This window comes from Nycticebus coucang, chromosome 18 (assembly GCF_027406575.1).
Source record: "Nycticebus coucang isolate mNycCou1 chromosome 18, mNycCou1.pri, whole genome shotgun sequence".
NCBI classification, from domain to species: domain Eukaryota; kingdom Metazoa; phylum Chordata; class Mammalia; order Primates; family Lorisidae; genus Nycticebus; species Nycticebus coucang.
The window spans coordinates 51,412,835-51,432,189 of record NC_069797.1 but is presented as its reverse complement, the minus strand read 5'-3'; the positions used below and the strand labels follow the sequence as shown (position 1 = coordinate 51,432,189).

The following is a 19,355-nucleotide window of genomic DNA, read 5'->3' as shown; positions in this document are numbered from 1 at the left end:
ATTTCAGAATAGGGAGGTTTTTCTGTCCTCAATCCCTGGAACCCCTGCCTTCAGGGCAGAGAAGAGTTCTTGAAAGGAAGCCACTGGGCTTAATAAGCTCCTCTCTGGGGCTGCCATCAACACCATCTACCTCTAATAGCCAGGAATGACTGTCCTCCCCAGCTGAGATTTCCTTCCTGGCCCCTCTACTCAAAGCCAAGCCTCTGAAGGTCACAGTTGATATGACAATGAAGGTCTGTCCCAGCCCACTATAGGCCTTCATGGAGATTCCTGAAGCCAGATTCTTAGCTGTTGTTTAAGGCTGGAAATAAATCAAGAACCAGAAAACAATGTGGGCTTAATGTGTCTAGCTCTTTGGGTAAGCAGAAGGAAGCCATTTGTTCCCACTCAGGCTTGTCACGGAAGGTCCTAGATATTCCAGGGCAGACAGGGCCTGATCGAACTTCTGAGGAGGATCTCCTGCCATCCCACAAGCTTCCTGTCTAGCCTGGACCTGCAGAGGCAGACAGGGGGCTACCATGTGGCCATCTCTAGGGCTGCAGGCCCAGCTACCTTTGCATGTGGCTCCGAGAAAGAAACCTGACTGTGTTGTTTCTTATATTGGTTCCCCCCACCACTCCTCCTAGGGCTCAGGCCCTGGACTTTATTGAATCCAAGAGAAGGAGTGACACCCTCAGGCACGAATTCTCCTCTTCCTTCCCCTCTGGGAGGTGGTGTGCTGAAGCAATCTCCTCCTCCAAAGCCCCCTCTTCTCATTTCCTCATTCTGATGGGGCGTCTCTCCCGCTTCGAGAATCCCCCCTGGTGTGCCCTAGAGAACATAGTTAAGAGCCAACAAATCAGTAAGCAATTCCATCCAGGTTTGTACCCAAGTACCACAGGCTTGTGACTGGGTAACTTTATTTTTGGCCCCTGGTCACGTCTCCCAAAGAATTTCTCGGCAGTCACTTCACAGAGTCTCCTGCAGAGACTTGTCCACCAAGCACATCTCTTCCTCAGGAGGCCTTATCATCATCTCAACCTTCAGTTTCTGTCACCTGGGCTCCAAACTCTGTCCAATGGTATCAAAGCATAGCCACCAGTTTGAAAGTACCCTCAGGTTTGGCAGGAACCACGTGGACAAAAGTCTTGTAGAGCACAGCACCCTTGGGCAGCCTGGTGACCAGATCCACAGCCTGTGAGTCTCTGGGATTGGGCACGTAGACCTCCTTAGTGTAGTGGACTATCCCCTCTTCCAGGGCGTACAGGCACTTCCTCTTCCCCAGCCCCACCTGCAACACACACCTGGGTCAGCTGGACAGAGAGCCGGACAGTCCATGGCAGGGCTTTGCCAAAGACTTCTCATGAGGATTCAGGCCCTGGGGCTGAAGGGACAGGTTCAGAAAGCTCCACCTCAGGTCCCCTTTCCCACTGCTTAGTACCTCCTTAGCTTCTGCTTCTTTACTGACTCATAACAAAGGAGGGACAAGAACACTCCCAACAGCCAACACTGGCCAGTGCTTAGTCCCAGAGGGCTGATACTTGGAGCTGTCAGAAGCCACACTGGACAGATTACAAACCAGGCAGAGGAAGATGCCCCACATCAATGCCCCTGAAGCTTCACTTAGACTTCAGAAACACTAGAGTTGTCATATCAAACATTAATTTGATGTGCGCTTTCATCTATACACTGATCTATAAATTTAAGACTCTGCTCAAAGTATAGACTGGGCGGTGCCTGTGGCTCAAAGGAGTAGGGTGCCAGCCCCGTACACCGGAGGTGGCAAGTTCAAACCCAGCCCCGGCCAAAAAAAAAAAGTACAGACCAAAGCTATACAGATAAAGTTTATGATAATAATAATAATGGTGATAATAATAATAGTGACATCAGCTAATACTTATGCAAGCCCTTTTACCTTGTGAAATAGGTATTATTTCCAACCCTGCATTTCACATGAGAAATATGAAATAGAGTGTTGCATATAAAGTTAATTTTTTTTTTAAACTCTTTTCTTTTAGAACTTCAGATAGATGTGGGGTAATTTTCACTAGGCAATCTAGCACTATTCTCTCTCTCTGATTTAAAAAAAAAAAAAAAACTCTCTAGCACTCTGGGAGGCTGAGGTGGGTGGATTGCTTGAGCTCACGAAGTCGAGACCAGCCTGGGCAAAAAAACAAAAATAAAATGCAAGACCCCATCTCTATTAAAAATTGAAAAACTGAGGCAAGAGGATCACTTGAGCCCAAGAGTTGCAGGTTGTTGTTAGCTATGACGCCACAGCACTCTACGCAGGGTGACAGCTTGAGACTCTGTCTCAAAACAATAAATAAAAATGGCGGTGCTGGTGGCTCAAGGAGTAGGGCGCCGGTCCCATATGCTGGAGGTGGCAGGTTGAAACTCAGTCCCGGCCAAAAACCACACCAAAAATAAATAAATAAATAAAATAAAGTAACAAAAAAAACCCAAACTCTGTTGGAGTCAGGATGCTTGCTTCAAATCCCAGCACTAATACTTATTCCTACGTGGTCTTAGTCAAGTTACTTTACTTTGCTGTGCCTCAGTTTTTCATCTGCAAAATGGGGATAACAGCTGGGCACGGTGGCTCACACCTACAATCCTAGCACTCTGGGAGGCCCAGGCAGGAGAACTGCCTCAGTTCAGGGGTTTGAGACCAACCTGATCCAGAGCAAGACCCCCATCTCTAAAAACAGCTGGGCATTGTGGCAGATGCCTATAGTTCCAGCTATTTGGGAGGCTAATGCAAGAGAATCACTTAGAGCCCAAGAGTTTGAGGTTGCTGTGAGCTGTGATGCCATAGCACTCTACCAAGGTCGACAACATGAGATTCTGTCTCAAAAAAACAAATAGGGCAGCGCCTGTGGCTCAGTGAGTAGGGCGCCGGCCCCATATACCAAGGGTGGTAGGCTCAAACCCAGCCCTGGCGAAACTGCAACAAAAAAATAGCTGGGCATTGTGATGGGAGCCTATAGTCCCAGCTACTCAGGAGGCTGAGGCAAGATAATTACCTAAGCCCAAGAGCTGGAGGTTGCTGTGAGCTGTCATGCCACAGCACTCTACCGAGGGTGACAAAATGACTCTGTCTCTAAAAAAAAAAACAAAAACAAAAAACCCAAAACAAACAAACAAAAAAATAGGGATAATGTTAACTTACAGGGCAATCTTGAGGATTAAATGAGTTAATAATCATAAACAGCTTAGAATACTGCCTAGCTCAAAACATATTAGCTTTGGGCAGCGCCTGTGGCTCAGTGGGTAGGGCGCTGGCCCCATATACCAAGGGTGGCAGGTTCGAACCCGGGCCCGGCCAAACTGCAACAGAAAAATAGCTGAGAGTTGTGGCAGGCACCTGTAGTCCCAGCTACTTGGAAGGCTGAGGCAAGAGAATCACTTAAGCCCAGGAGTTGGAAGTTGCTGTGGGCTGTGATGCCATAGCACTCTAACGAGGGCAATAAAGTGAGAATCTGTCTCAAAAAAAAAAAAAAAGTTAGCTTTTATTGAGTTAACATAGCCACACACTCAATGTCTTAAGTTCTAAAAAAGATAAAGGTACTATGCCAGGTGTGGTGGTTCATGCCTATAATCCTAGCACTCTGGGAGGCCGAGGCCAGTAGAGCACTTGAGCTCAGGAACTGAGACCAGCCCAAGCAAGAGTGAGACCCTGTCTCTAAAAAGAGTCGGGTGTTGTGGCGGGCACCTGTAGTCCCAACTACTCAGGAGGGTGAGGCAAGAGGATCCCTTGAGCCCACGAGTTTGAGGTTGCTGTGAGCTATGACGCCATAGTACTTTACTGAGGGCAACAAAGAGAGATTCTGTCAAAAAAAAAGATAAAGCTACTACATATGTATTCAATTCATACAATAATTAGCATCTTTGAAATAAGTATAGGTTATTGTCAGCCTTTCTGCGTCCACTAAAATTATCAAAAAAGGGGCTGGGGGAAATGATTACAAAGGAAACTAATATTTAAAATAACAAGAAGGATAGGCGGTGCCTGTGGCTCAGTGAGTAGGGCGCCGGCCCCATATATGGAGGGTGGCAGGTTCAAACCTGGCCTTGGCCAAACTGCAACAACAACAACAAAAAAAAATAGCCGGGTGTTGTAGCTGGAAGAAAAAAAAAATAACAAGAAGGAGAGGCTCTTTTTTTTTTGTAGAGACAGAGTCTCACTTTATGGCCCTTCATAGAGTGCCATGGCATCACACAGCTCACAGCAACCTCCAACTCCTGGGCTTAAGTGATTCTCTTGCCTCAGCCTTCCGAGTAGCTGGGACTACAGGCGCCCGCCACAACGCCCGGCTATTTTTTGGTTGCAGTTCGGCCAGGGCCGGGTTTGAACCCACCACCCTCAGTATATGGGGCCGGCGCCTTACCGACCGAGCCACAGGCGCTGCCCAGGAGAGGCTCTTATACAAATGAAATGAAACTTTACCCTGGAACTGAGAACAATGTAACTTAAATATTGTACCCTCATGTTAATTTGAATAAAGTTTAAAAAAAAGAATAACAGGGGTGGTGCCTGTGGCTCAAGGGGGTAGGGCGCCAGCCCCATATGCTGGAGGTGGTGGGTTCAAGCCCAGCCCCGGCCAAAAACTGCAAAAAAAAAAAAAAAAAGAATAACAAGAAAGGTATAGTATAGTTCTGCCTTAACAAAACTTTCCTACCTCATACAGTAATTCCAACTTGCTGAAACTGAAATCCCCACTTGATATGGACCTAATTTCTAGCACACACTGAATTACATTTTATTAAATTCAAGCTATCTTCTGACCATCTACTAATAAGCTTATGCAAAGGAAGAATTCTTAAAATCCTGAAAAATGAATAAATTGAAATTAGTTTCCTAAGACTCAAAAAATATCTTAAAACATATCAGACTGGGTGTGGTGGCTCATGCCCTAGCACTCTGGGAGGCCCAAGGTGGGTGGACTGCCTGAGCTCATAGGTTCGAGACCATCTTGTTGTAGTAAGCACCTATAGTCCCAGCTACTTGGGAGGCTGAGGCAAGAGAATCGCTTAAGCCCAAGCGTAGGAGCTATATAACTCCACGACACTCTACCAAGGGCGATAAAGTGAAACTCTGTCTCCAAAAAAAAAAAAAAAAGATCACAAGAAATCTCATGCTCCAAGAACCAAGTGTTGGAAAGGAGAACCCAGAGGCCAGGCACAATGGCTCACACCTATAATCCTAGCATTCTGGAAGGCCGAGGCAGGTGGATTGCCTGAACTTAGGAGTTCAACTCCAGCCTGAGCAAGAGTGAGACTCTGTCTCCACTAAAAATAGAAAAAACTAGCTGGGCATTGTGATAGGCAGCTACTCGGGAGGCTGAGGCAAGAGGATCACTTGAGCCCAAGAGTTTGAGGTTGCTCTGAGATATGATGAGACCATGGCATTCTACCCAGGGCAACAGAGTGAAACCCTGTCTCAAAAACAGTAAATAAATAAATTAAATAATTAAAATAAACATAAGTTAAAAAAAAAAAAAAAGAAAGGAAAACCAAGAATGCCAGCCTAATGCTATACTGAGGCACAACATAAGTGATTTGGAAATCAAGCAGACCTGGTTCAAACCCTACTAGTTACTTGATTTGTAAGTCCCTAGCAGTTTGCCTGTGATGTGGAGATGATACGTACCACATAGGGATATGGTAAAGATGAAATGAGATAATGCAGGCACAGGAATCAGCACATTGTTTGCCATTTGCTAAGCACACAACAAACACAATTATTATTACTGTGCTTGGGGCATGAAGAGGTGACCCTAGGAAAGACAAAAGGGGAGCCACAGAGCAACTCACATGGGCACCTGGGTGCCAGCGGAAACGGCGCTGAGTCCCAAGAATGTTGCCGGCATGAACATAATGACCTAGAAGAAAAGTTCAAAAGTGCACTGACTCCAGGCCCCAGAGAGAACAGCAAACTAAGAAAACATAATGGAGGGGCGGCACCTGTGGCTCAAAGGAGTAGGACTCCTGCCCCCATATGCCAGAGGTGGCGGGTTCAAACCCAGCCCTGGCCAAAAACTGCAAAAAAAAAAAAAAAAAGAAAACATGATGGCCCAAATGTTGTACACCAACCTCTAAGCCTACCCCTGACCAAAAACAACTCCTAGACAGCCCAACACAAGCAGTGCCTGGTCCTCCACCCAGCACAGCTGCCTCTAGTTTAAGGCTAAGGTTCACACCTAGCACCTCCCCTCAGCTCCTCCCCCTCTTCAGGTCTTATTTGCCCCCTTTATCTAGCGAGCCAAATGCTCTGGTGGACAGCAGGGCTAGGCACTTGTGGGGTTTTCCCCACGCTCCTAAGGAACACAAGGGTAAAGTGCTGCTGGGAAATGGAAGCCAAGGCACATGCTCACCTTCCATTTTCTTGATGCCAAAGCGTTTGCCTGATGACTTTCCCCCGAGGTTTTTGGAGCTGCCGCCTGTCTTCTTGGATGCATTTCTGATGGCGAGAGCTGTAGCTGGAGAGGGGCTCAGCAGGGCTGTACATTTAAAGGAAACAGAAACATTGCTTAGAAAGACAGGCTCCCAATCCCACTCTCTTTTTCTGCCTCAACAGGCTATTTGCTAAACTGAGAGGTGACAAGGGAGATAAAGTTATTTGAGGGGAGCAGAAATGCTACATTTGAGTGGTTTTCAGGGAATACCTGGAAGTCCTCGGCCTTCTCCCATAGTAGGGAGCAATTCATTCCTTGTATTGTCCTAGGTGTTAGTATTGTGTTGGAAGTAGGGGTGAGGGATGAGGGGAGGAGTGAAATATAAATTAAAAATAAAATATACACCATGTGCTCTGGGTCCTGACACATTAGTCTGAATATGCTGAGGAGAAACAAAACACCACAAAAACAGAGGAAGTCAGCAAAAGGACATCACAGAATGGCCTGATTCAAAGCTCCACTGACTCTCATGCCCCACGAAGGGACCAGACTCTGAGCCCAGCAGCAGGACACCCAGAGAGAGGCTTCTGCTTCAGCCTCACCCACCATTTTCTTAACTGTCCATTCATCCACACACCCGATGCTTGTAAACAAAAAGGGCTGGTGACCTGACCGTGGCTTCCACAGAATCCTGTCCATTTCTTTTTTTGAGACAGTCTCACTGTCACCCTGGGTAGAGTGCTATGGCATCATAGCACCTAGCAACCTCAAACTCTTGGGCTCAAGTGATCCTCTTGTCTCAGCCTCTCCAGTAGGTGGGATTACAGGCACCTGCCACAATGCCTGGCTAGTTGGTCCTGGCTATTTCAGAAGGCCAGACCCCTTCTTCCCAAAGCCCATCAAGCAGAGGTCCAATAGGACCAATAAACCGCCCTTTGTTAATCTGACCTCTCCATACTCATTCCAAAGTACTCACTGGCATTTATTTTTTCCTTTTCCTTTTTTTTGTTGGGGGTGTGGGGGACAGAGCCTCACTCTGTCACCCTGGGGAGAGTGCTGTGGCATCATCATATCTCACAGCAACCTCAAACTCTTGGGTTCAAATGATCCTCGAGCCTCAGCCTCCAGAGTAGCTGGGACTACAGGCACCATCCATGACACCTGGCTAGTTTTTCTATTTTTAGTAGAGACAAAGTCTCACTCTTACTCAGGCTGGTCTCAAACTCCTAAGCTTAAGCAATCCACCGGCCCCAGCTTCCCAGAGTGCTATGATTACAGGCATGGCCACCACACGTGGCCAACATTTATCTTTAAAAGGAAAATGAACTAACATTCATACTAAGACAGAAATCCCTGCTATGTGACAAGTCTTGGGTAGAAATCTTTGTCTTCAGCTCTCCAGACACAGCCATGGTTTAGGGACTATGCCAGTCTTTAGAAACCTTATGGTGTCTGGAACCTGTAAGTTCAGAGTTCCAGGAGCCAAGGTTTCTGACATTTTCATGAGAACAGAGATTAGCTGGAGCAAAGGACCAGAGATAAGGGCTCAGAAAAGAGGCTGGGCCCAGTGCCTCATGCCTGTAATCCTAGCACTCTGGGAGGCAGAGGTGGGTGGACTGCCTGAGCTCACAGGTTTGAGATCAACCTGAATTAGAGCGAGATCTCATCTCTATAAAAAAATAGCCAGGAGGGCGGTGCCTATGGCTCAGAGTAGGGCGCCAGTCCCATATACCGAGGGTGGCGGGTTGAAACCCAGCCCCGAGGGAAAAAAAAAATAGCCGGCGGTGTGGTGGGTGCCTGTAGTCCCAGCTACTCGGGAGGCTGAGGCAAGACAATCACCTAAGTCCAAGAGCTGGAGGTTGCTGTGAGCTGTAACACCAGGGCACTCTACCAAGGGTGATAAAGTGAGACTCTGTCTCAGAAAAAAAAAAAGTCAGGCGTTGTGGTAGGCGCCTGTAGTCCCAGCTACTTGGGAGGCTGAGGCAAGAGAATGGCTTAAGCCCAAGAGTTTGAGGTTGCTGTGAGCTGTGACAAAGGGAGACTCTGTCTCAAAAAAAAGGGGCGGGGGAGCTCAGAGAGACAACATATTAAATGCTCAGCAAGGATCTACCTACCTTCAAATATCTATTAATTAATTAATTAATTAATTCACTCTCTAAGCTCAGGAACTGGACTTTTGCTATTTCATTCACAGATCTTTTTGCTCCTCACCCTACTCTCTGTTCTCCTCAAAGTAAAGGGTGCCACCATCTACTCAGTCGCTCAGGCAGAAAACAGTCATTGCATATTCCTTTTCTTTGCTCACCTCACACAATCCAGTTCACCAGAAAGCTCTGTAGCTTCTATCTCCAAAACACATCTCAAATCCATCCATTTCCCTTCAAGCTCACTGCTACCAGTAACATTTTGGCTAAATCATCTCTGTCAGGACTATTACAACCTCCCATCCCATCTCATTTCCACTTATTTACATCATAAGATCATTAGGTTGTTTTTCAAAATGTGAAAATTAGATTAAGTCACTCTCCCGCCCCTCATTCAATATGGAGCGAGACCTCCTGTCATCCTTCAGCACTTGTCACAATTATTATTATCTTTTACTTTTTGAGACAGAGTCTCAAGCTGTTGCCCTGGGTAGTGCCGTGGTGTCACAGCTCACAGGAACCTCCAACTCCTGGGCTTAAGTGATTCTCTTGCCTCGGCCTCCCAAGCAACTGGGACTACAGGTGCCCGCCACAACGCCCAGCTACTTTTTGGTTGTAGTTGCAGGCCTGGGCTGGATTCCAACTTGCCAACTCCGGTGTATGTGGCTGGCGCTCTAGCCTCTGAGCTACAGGCACCGAGTCAATTTTACAATTATTTTATTTTTTCCAGGAAAACACAGAGAGATTTTATTTTTTCCAGGAAAACAAAGAGAGATTTTATTTAGAAGAACAAAGAGTAAGTTTAAAGTACTTCCGAAGAGAGTTGAAAGTGGATCCCTCTCGTGAAGGAAAAGGTGAGAGAGACAATTATTTTATTTGTATGTGTATTGTTATTAACTTACACATTGGAAGGAACCGTTCGGGGGCTAAACACCATGTCGTCACGTTTTCTGCTGATTTTCCCAATACCTACCCCTCAATCTGTTGAATGAATAAATTACCTTTTGAGCTCCAACGTACCAGTGCTATTAATCCTAATTCTTTTTTTCATCTTGCCTTTTTTTTTCTTTTGCCAGAATGACCCATTGCTAGACATACTAATCTTTTCTACAAAAAGGGATCCACACAAACCCGCCACCGCCCACACAAACTCTGAAACGTCAGGGAAGAGATCCGTGCTCCCGAGCAAGGGGAAAGAAGCTACTCAAACGCTCTCCCTGACAGCTCCGCCCAGGCAGGGCCACGTGATCAGCGACCGCCGGCCCCCTAAACCTAGTGCCCCACACTTCCCCTCGCATCCAGGGTCTTCTCAGGCATCAGTTCCCACCTCCCGGCCTCCCTGCTGAATCTCCACTGTGCTTTTACCCCTCGCCCCGTTATGGCTACAGCATTAGTTACCCGCTGCCCGCGTCCTCAGAGTCACCACCGCCGACGCCATGTTCGACTTACGCTCTCTTCCGGCTTCGGAAAGGTTCTCCTTCCGCTACCGAAGATCTACTTCCGGGGTCCTGCACGGCAGTTGAAAGAATGGCGCGAGAAATCGGAGGTGAGTGCGCCCGGTCGCAGGCCGTCTAACCCGTCAAGGCTTCCCACTTGCTCACCGCTCTGCAGGGTCTTAACATCCAGGGTGATTGCGGGCGTCTGCAGCGGACTGCCGACCTGAGAGGCGCGGAGATTTCCTGGTAGAGGCCGGCTTGAGAGGGATCAGGCTTAAGGCCCCTTTCCCTTGTCATCAACTTTGTTTACTCAGCCAGATAACTGAGCTACGGTAGATGGGCTATTTTATTTAATTCTCACGACTTGATAAAATTGACATTGTTATTATCCCTATTGTGCTAGAGAAGAAGCTGAGGCCCAAGAAGGTTACTTTGCTAATCCAGTGTTCATACATATAATGCCAGTGAATGTTAAGCAGTGAGTCTTAAATGTGACCCAGCACTCCTAGGTATATATTATACATGCAAGAGAATTGAAAACGTGCCCACAGAAAAACTTTTACATGTATGTTCATAGCAGCGTTATCATAATAGCCCCCCCAAAGTGGGAACAAAATGTCATGTGATGAATGGAGAAACAAAATGGGGCATATCTATACAATAAAATTAAAAAGCAGTGAAGTACTGATGTATGCTTCAACGTAAATGAACCTTGAAAAGATTATGCTAAGTGAAAAAAGCAGGTCCCAAAGGCTACATATTGTATGATTCTTTATATAGCAAATGTCCAGAATGGGCAAATCCATAGAGACAGTAGATTTGTGGTTGGTAGGGGGGAAATTGGCAGTGACAGCTTAATGGTTATGAGATTTATTTTTTGAGGTGATGAAAATGTTTCAGAATTAGTGGTGACAGTTGCCCAACATTGTGAACTATACACTTTTAAAAGGATGAATATTATGGTATGCAAATTATATTTCAGGTTTTTTATACATATATGTCAGTTTTTAAAAAATATATTTTTTTGGCATTTCCATTTCAAATGCACAGATCAATGTTACTACCCTCATTAAAATTTTGTAATAGTGGGCTGAGTGGTGGCTCATACCCGTAACCCTAGCACTCTGGGATTCCTAGGCAGGTAGATTGCTTGAGCTCAGGTGTTTAAGACCAGCCTGAGCAAGAGTGAAACCCTGACTCTACTAAAAATAGAAAAACTTGGCGGTGCTCGTGGCTCAGAGGAGTAGGGTGCCGGCCCCATATGCCTGAGGTAGCGGGTTCAAACCCAGCCCTGGCCAAAAACTACAAAAAAAAAAAGTTAAAAAATAGAAAAACTAGCCAACGAGTGGTGCCTGTGGCTCCATGGGTAGGGCGCCAGCCCCATATACCAAGGTGGCATGTTCAAACTCGGCCCCAGCTGAACTGCAACAAAAAAAAAAGCTGGGCATTGTGGCGGCACCTGTAGCCCCAGCTACTTGGGAGGCTGAGGCAAGAGAATTGCCTAAGCCCAGGAGTTGGAGGTTGCTGTAAGCTGTGATGGCACAGCATTCCCCAAGGGTGAGAAAGTGAGACTCTGTCTCTACAAAAAAAAAAAGAAAGAAAGAAAGAAAAACTAGCCAGGTGTGGTGGTACAGACTTATGGTCCCAGCTACTTGGGAGGCTGAGGTAAGAAGATTACTTGAGCCGAAGAGTTTGAGGTTGCTGAGAGCTATGATGATACTACAGCACTCTATCTAAGCAACAGAGTAAGACTGTCTCAAAAGAAAAAAAAATTTTGGCTCTGCACCTATTGCTCAGTGAGTAGGGTGCCGGCCACATACACCAAGGCTGGCAGGTTCAAGCCTGGCCTAGGCCTGCTAAACATTAACAATGACAACTACAACAACAAAAAAAAATAGCCAGGCATTGTTGTGGGTGCCTGTAGTCCCAGCTAATTGGGAGGCTGAGGCAAGAGACTTGCTTAAGCCCAAGAATTTGAGGTTGCTGTGAGCTGTGACACCATAGCACTCTACCGAGGGTGATAGAGTAACAGTCTGTCTCAAAATAAAAGAAAAAAAATTGTAATAGAACTCTACCTTACCTTGGCCTTGAAGGATTAGGGAGGATTCCTGTTAGGAGACAAATGTAGCTGTTCTGAGTTCCAGTTTGAATGTGCTGGGACCATGTCCTATTTCTCTGTTCTCTGTGTCTCCTATTTATTTTCCTAAAGGTTGGCTACAGAACACATCACGTGGACTGAATTAAATGTATCTCATCTCTTCCTTTCAGGGAATTACTTTAATATCATGTATTGATGGCACTAAAGAAATCATCACTCTCACTGGATTACAGTGAGAGTGACTCTGAGGAGTTGCCAACATTTGCCTTTCTCAAGAGGGAACCATCTTCAACAAACAGAAGGCAGCCTGAGAGGGAGGAGAAGATTGTGGTTGACACCTCAGATTCTGAGGCCTCCTATCCTCCATCACTAGGTTTGAAAGATTCACTGCCTATCCTGAGCACAGCTGAAACTGTCACACACACAGAGCCAGGCACAGTACTAAGCCGTGAAAGTAAGGATGAAGTGGTATATATTCCCCTGGCTGAGAGGCTTACATATAAGTTTTTGACCCACAAGCAGCTGAGCCCAGAAGACTCTAGCTACTTAGTTAAAAGTGTTTTGGGTCATCAAAATAATGAAGAAGCATCAAGTGACTGGAAAAAGGATTCCTTTCCAAAGGTCCCTGATATTCCCCTCCATCATACCCCAGAGAGTAGCACATCAGATAACAAGGACCCTATCATAGATAAACCGTGCCATCACCTTCCAATCTACCAGTCTACCTGTCCTGTCCAGAGCAACAGCTTGATAGTAGCCAAAACAAATTCTGACACCCTCCCATCTCAGAAGAAAACCAAGCATCGTCAGAAGGTCCAGGGAAGAGGTTCGCAGAGATGCTGGCAGCAGGAACAAGCAAGCCAGAAGCAAAGCACCCTGAGAAGAGAAAGAAAGAAGGCATCACTGGTTAACAGACTGAAATCCCAGAGACCAGAGGAATGCTTAAAATACATCACTGTGGTGCTGGATCCAGGTCCTCCTAGCATCTGTCTTTACCCTGTGCTGAGTTGTCTGCTTTCTGGAGCACCCACTGATAGTCCCTTTCCTGTCTGTTGCAGTGCTTTTACAGATGGAAGGTGGGGGCCAGCTCCTCGGAGCTTTGCAGTCCATGGGGTGCTGCTGTGTGATTGAGGCACAGGTCGTGCCTTGCAGTATCACTTGGAGGAGAAGGACTGGGCCACCTGAGGTAGGGGATTTCTGGCTGACATATCTCATCTCCTAGAGTTACAGGATAAATAAGCTTTCTCAGGAAGGGTATATAACAGTCAGATGGCACACTCAACTTAGGATAAATTGAGAAAGATGTAATAAAGGGACTATTTTCCAAGGCATGGATAGGTTACAAGGAAACTACAAGAGACAGCACAGTACCTCAGGGTAATAACAGAATAATTCAGTGTTTCTCAACCTTGGTACTATTGACATTTTAATTCTTTTTTTTTTTTTTAAGTTTGACTTTTTTTGTTTGTTTTGTTTTTTTTGGTTGGGGCTGGGTTTGAACCCACCACCTCTGGCATATGGTGCCAGTGCCCTACTCCTTGAGCCATAGGCACCGCCCATTTTAATTCTTTCTTTAATTTGTTGTAGGGGCTGTCCTCTGACTCACAGTGTATCATCCCTAGCCTCTACCTGCTCAATGCCAGTATCACCTCTCTCAGTCATGACAATGGAAATGTTTCCAGATGTTGCCAGATGCCTTTTGTGGGGAAAAATTGCCCCTAGTTGAGAATCACTGACATAGCTGCTTACCAATCCCTTTGTCTGAAGGGATGAAGGGAGGGAGTGGTTAGCAGAATCTGGGAAAGAGAAATGCAGAGAGCCACCTCAAGAGAAGCCTTGACCTCCAATAGAGGGGTGCAATACAACCTAGGTGACACCATTGGGAAGGAACGTCAAAATATCCTGCCTTTGCTCTCCTCCCCTCCACTCCCCTGTGGAGTTTCCTACTGGTCACACCCAGGTGGGAGCCAGAGCACATATGGACCTTGTGTTGTCTATAGAGATCACCTCCTTAGGCAGAGAGCAGTGGGGCAGAGGGGAGATAATCTGCATAGGATTCCTCTCTACTAGGGCTTTGGGCAAGAGTTTATAGATGATACGTTAAGATTTTTTTCCTCTCCTTTTCACATCTTATAACTTTCTCAGTAATTTAGGACATTTCACCACATTTTGGGGGGTGTGCAAGCAAACCTTTATAATCATATAGCAGTTTATCCTTTCGAGGCACTGCTGCACTCTCTCTTTTTCAACCACTCTTATCCTCTAAGGTAGGAGTTCTCCCCATATCACAGGTGGCGAAACTGGGACTTAGAGGAGTTAAAACTGTGTTAAGGATCACAGCCAGAACTGGAGCTCAGAGCCCCTCCCACCTACACTTTACTGTAGCATGAGTCTTGGTTTGGCATATAGGGATCCAATCAGAAAACTTTCACAAAGTTCTGTTCCCAATTCCCCATAATACTGCACTGCTGTAGGATTATTGGCCTTGGGGGCAGCCTTGGCTTCTTTTGATAATGCCCTGATAAAGAGGAGGTGTTCTCACAAACTGAAGTTTCCTTTTGATTCTTATCTTTGCCACACAAAACCTCTATGTTAGGCAGTGGCACTTAGCTCATAGCATCTAACTTCAAAACCAGAGTCATTTATTTGTACTAAATCCTTGGGAAGAGTTTCCTTTCTCTCCATTCCCCTATTCAAAATGCATAGAAAAAATCGGCAGTTATTTATCAGTCCCTTTCAACTTGCTGATGTTCTTATTTACCATCTGTAAGATGCAGTGCACCAAGGTTAAGCAGTTGAGGACTGGGAGGGACAGGATCATGGCTGGTTGTTTCTTGCCACCACAACTTCATTCAAGAAGAAAAAAAGATAACGCACACAGAGTAGGAGTGAGTTCATTCACTAAGAAGACCTGTGCCATACTTGTGCTTCCCTGCTGACCTCCCTCCCTGTGCTGTGTTCTGACCCTTTGGCAGGACGGAGAGGACCCGGTGGAGGAGCAAATGGTCCTGGTGTTGCTTCCAGCAGAGGTGTTTGTATCCATGATCTACAACTTGAAACAGGTGGGCAGACCCAAGGGGTAGGGGCTATGGCATAGAACAGAGGGCCACCTCTCACTAGAAAGTAAGTATTCAGTTTCTGCTCCTTCATGCAGGGAAATCTGAGCAACACTGAAAAGGGGAAGGAAACACTTCTGGGCTTTGTAACTGATGTCACAGCAAAGACAGCAGGGAAAGCTCTGTCACTGGTGATTGTGGATCTGGAAAAATGCTTCAGGTTTGAATTTGCCCTGGAGATTTAGTGTTGGAAGGGGCAGCTCTTGGGCCAACTGGGTTGAGTTTATTGATTCCAGATATGGTTCACTCTGCAAGGGAGCACCCCTGGCAGGCCCTGTGGGACACTGGTCTGGTCTTCTTGCACCTCTTCTGCCTGAGCTCAGCCTGGAGCTGCTGTCATTCTTTCATTTCCTCCCCTGCTCCAGTCCTCAGAATCCCCCAAAGAGAAAGAAACAGGGAGTAGCAAATAAACAGGCCAAAGAGAAGCAGCAGCTGCGACAACCAAAGGCCAACATGGGGTCCATGGTGTCCAGGGTCGACATGGAAGAGGTAAGAACTTCCTGTTGCCTGAGTCAGGCTGGATGCCCACTGGTCATCTAACCAGATTTGCTATTGATAGAGAATAAAATGCCCACAGTGCACTGCTTTCTGCCAAACAGGAAGCCAAGGGGCTGGGGGTGGCTTCAGTGAACACTGACAGGACTTCCAACTAGTCTCTCTCCACCCTTAGAGTCTATCATTGCTTTTGGATTTCTAGGCACTGGTGGATCTGCAGCTACACACAGAAGCCCAGGTTAAAATTGTACACAGCTGGAAAGAACTAGCCGACTTTGCATGCTCATTCACCAAGGCTGTGGCTGAGGCACCCTTCAAGTGAGCATCCCCCACAAGTCCAGCCTCCATGCTGGGCCTTGTCTTTTACAATCGTTCTTACAGCCGAAGAAAACGTCCCTTTCTCCTAATCTTTGCAGTCAGCCTGCTATTTCTCAAACTTGAGGCAGAAGGAACTGACTTTATGCAGGAGATTCTTGGGAAGAGCCCCAAGCCTGGTTCCTTTTAAAATACTCTCCTTTGGCTTATGTGTATGTATTCTATAGGTTGATACAGGGTTACCAATAGGCCAAGATACCAGGATTCATTACAGGTCAGATCACAATGTAGTAAGCCCTAGAAGAGGAAATGTTTAGCTTACTTAACTCAAGGAATGTTCATGGTCAGAATTTAAAATTAAGGAAAGTTCTCAGCACCCGTTGCTCAGTGGTTAGGGTGCTGGCCACATACACCAAGGCAGGCAGGTTCGAACCCAGCCTGGTCCTGCCAAACAACAATGACAACTGCAACAAAAAAATAGCTGGGTGTTGTGGCAGGTGCCTGTAGTCCTAGCTACTTGGGAGGCTGAGGCAAGAGAATCGCTTAAGCCCAAGAGTTTGGGGGTGCTGTGAGCTGTGATGCTACGGCACACTACCATATATAGTAAAACTGTCTCAAAAAATAAATAAGTAAATAAAATTAACGAAGGACCTCAGAGAATTTAAGATTAACAAAATTTTGTTAAATTTGTGAAATTTTGTTAAATTTAAAATTTAATATTTTTAAATTCTCACCGCTAAACAATATGGGAAATTTTAAAATTTTATATTAACAGAATTTAAAATTAACAAAGGATAATCCAGTCCAATTCTCTTATTTTATACTTGAAGAGATGGAGGCCTGAAGAGATTGACTTGTCCAAGCTCCTAGCAAGTTAGAACTACCAGAAATAGACCCCAGGGTGCCAGCTATCCAGTCCTTGTGCTTACCCCTGTCCACGCTGCCTCCCTGGCAGGAGAATTAAAAGAACTAGATGCAGTTTTCAAGAGAATCAGTAACTAGCACTATGCTTGGGAATAAATAGGCCAGACATAGAGCGTCTACCTCTTCTGAAATCAGTGGAGGGTTTTTCAGTTCCCAGTTGAGGGGACAGATCTAGGAGAGTAACAAGTAACTCACAGCTCTCCACCATGGTATTTGCAGGAAGCTCCGAGATGAAACTAGCTTCTCCTTCTGTGTAGAGAGTGACTGGGCTGGAGGGGTAAAGGTGGACCGTTCTGGCAGGGGACTCGCACTGGTCTGGAGAAGACAGATTCAGCAGCTGAACCGAGTCAGCTTGGAGATGGCCAGTGCCATTGTGGATATCTACCCTTCCCCGCAACTCCTGGTTCAGGTATGCTGCTCCAAGGTCACTGCCTAGCACCCTGTGGTCTTAGCAAGACCCTAGTAATTTCCACAGATAGTACTATTGACAGCCCAAAAAAGGCTTTGTACGTCAGCAGTGTAGATCTAGTAATATCAGAGTTGTTGACACCGACCCAGGGAGGGAGGACAGGTTCTCATCCCCCAACCCATGCTTAGCACCCTCCTTACTCATGGAAGAGGGATGACCATGGTTGGTACTAAATCATTTACCCTTTTCAGGCTTATCAGCAGTGTCTTTCAGAGCAAGAATGCCAGAATTTACTTGCAAACATAAAAGTGCGCCGTGGGGAAGGTGTGACATCTACCTCCCGCCGTGTTGGACCAGAACTGTCCAGACGTATCTACCTTCAAATGACCAGTATACAACCAGATCTCTGTTTAGACAGTGGTGATGGATGTTAGCACTCAGGGACAAGGCTGAAAAGCTGGAGATTTCCACCTTCCCACCCTCAGAGCCAGGCTGCAGTGAGGGAGACTGGCAATACCTACCGGAGCACAAGTCTGGTTGAGACCATAATTCTTTCCTGGGTTTCATTGCTTGTCAGTTTCCCTCCCTGTCAGCTCTGGCAGAAGACAGAGATAGCTGCAGCATCCAATGTGCCTCTCCTAGCAAAAAATCAGTTGCCATGGACAAACAACCTTAGCCCTGTCCCAGCCGGCCCTCAGAATGCAAAGGAACAAAGACAGACCACTCAGACATGTATTTAATAATTGTAGAAATCCAAAAGAATCAGCATCAAATCTCGAAGTCATGAGTGAACTATCGCCTGTGGGTTGGCGTTGTGACTAGGCTCAGCCACTGAGATGCCTCAACCAGCCAAGGAGCAGAATATGATTATGCTGACTCCTATATTGTCTTAATCTCAATGTATGTATTATGTATAGAGTTTCAGTAAAGCATTTGTATCAATGGTTTGGGAGCTTGAAGACTAAAGGAATGTGTAGTGATTCTGAGTAAAATATGGATGCAGCAGAACTATCCTTTGGGGAGAAGATTAACAAGTCCTTTCTTCCAGTATCAGGACAGTCATGACTGGCAGTCCTATCAAAGTGGGTCACTACAGCTAAAAGGCAGGACCCTGCCCTCTGTTTCTGAACTATGACAAGTTCTTAGTCCTTCCTGGGAAAGGCAAGGAGCTTGCTATTGGGAGTATTCAGTGAATGAGCACCTTGATACAGTCACATCTGATCCCTTCATCCAGCTGTTGGTAAAGATAAGGAAAAGCAAGAAAATGCTTAATCTAGCAGACAGGAGAATGGCCAGTGCTGCCCACTAGCTGATGCACCACTTTTCAGCTCCGTGATGCTAAACATCTCCGTTCATTCCTTTCAGTTATAGCTTGGAATCAAATAATTCTGAACCTTAGTATCTATGAAGCTGGTATTTCAAAATCTTCAAAAGCAGGATGCCTCTGAGGTGTTTAGTCACGTCAAGTACTAACAGAGCTGTTAGGCAATGTAGCTTTGCAGAGATCCACCTCCCTGCTTACTGGCCATCAGGGATTAATGCTCTAAAATTGAGGGAAGTTGCCTGGATTGCTGCCATTTAAGGGAGCCACAGAACTTACAGCAGGACTCCATGGGAGCTGCCTTATACCCTGATGGCATGAGATTTCTGTGTCACAAATCTGTCTACCATGAAAGATTCTATACATTCAATTCTGGTGTGAGTTCTGTTCCCTCAGAACATTATAAAGGTGGCATAACGAGGAAAGAAACAATTTCAGAGTAGAAATCTAGTTCTGCCTGAAACTAGCTGGGAGACTGTAGGCAAGTCATGGAAAGTCTCCATTTTTCTGTGTGCAAATGTTACACTGGACTGGATAGTCATGAAGTCCCTTTCACAGCCAGGTTTTGTCCCTAAATTGCTGAAATCGCTGAAGTCCTTCAGAAAATAGTTATACCTTCCCCCCAATTCAGGCTGGATATGCTGAGTGTGGTGTCCCCCTAGTCCCCAGTAACATTTCCTCCTGATCAGCCCTGATTACCCAGGGAGGAATGAACAAAAG

The 19,355-nt window shown here is 46.1% G+C and overlaps 2 protein-coding genes across 6 annotated transcripts in view; one reads left to right on the top strand and one right to left on the bottom strand.

Annotated features, from left to right (window-relative positions):
• The window catches only part of MRPL27 (mitochondrial ribosomal protein L27), a 30,923-nt gene extending 20,935 nt beyond the window's left edge, over window positions 1-9,988 (bottom strand). The window contains exons 1-4 of one of the 5 annotated variants that reach the window (XM_053567836.1): window positions 9,920-9,974; window positions 9,424-9,502; window positions 6,357-6,482; window positions 5,797-5,864 (exon numbers count right to left, since the gene is read on the bottom strand). In XM_053567836.1, the coding sequence (XP_053423811.1) occupies window positions 5,797-5,864; window positions 6,357-6,482; window positions 9,424-9,427 (198 nt within the window). In that variant the 5' untranslated portion in view covers window positions 9,428-9,502; window positions 9,920-9,974. The other 4 variants (XM_053567837.1, XM_053567838.1, XM_053567840.1 and 1 more) reach the window with 4 other exon arrangements.
• Window positions 9,989-10,021: 33 nt separating this feature from the next.
• On the top strand, window positions 10,022-19,319 carry EME1 (essential meiotic structure-specific endonuclease 1). The gene is made up of 9 exons (XM_053567832.1): window positions 10,022-10,067; window positions 12,226-13,028; window positions 13,114-13,241; window positions 15,031-15,117; window positions 15,210-15,331; window positions 15,537-15,660; window positions 15,869-15,984; window positions 17,125-17,314; window positions 17,566-19,319. The coding sequence occupies exons 2-9, from the start codon at window positions 12,251-12,253 to the stop codon at window positions 17,746-17,748; spliced, it is 1,728 nt and encodes a 575-aa protein (XP_053423807.1). The 5' UTR covers window positions 10,022-10,067; window positions 12,226-12,250; the 3' UTR covers window positions 17,749-19,319.
• The last annotated feature ends 36 nt before the right edge of the window (window positions 19,320-19,355 follow it).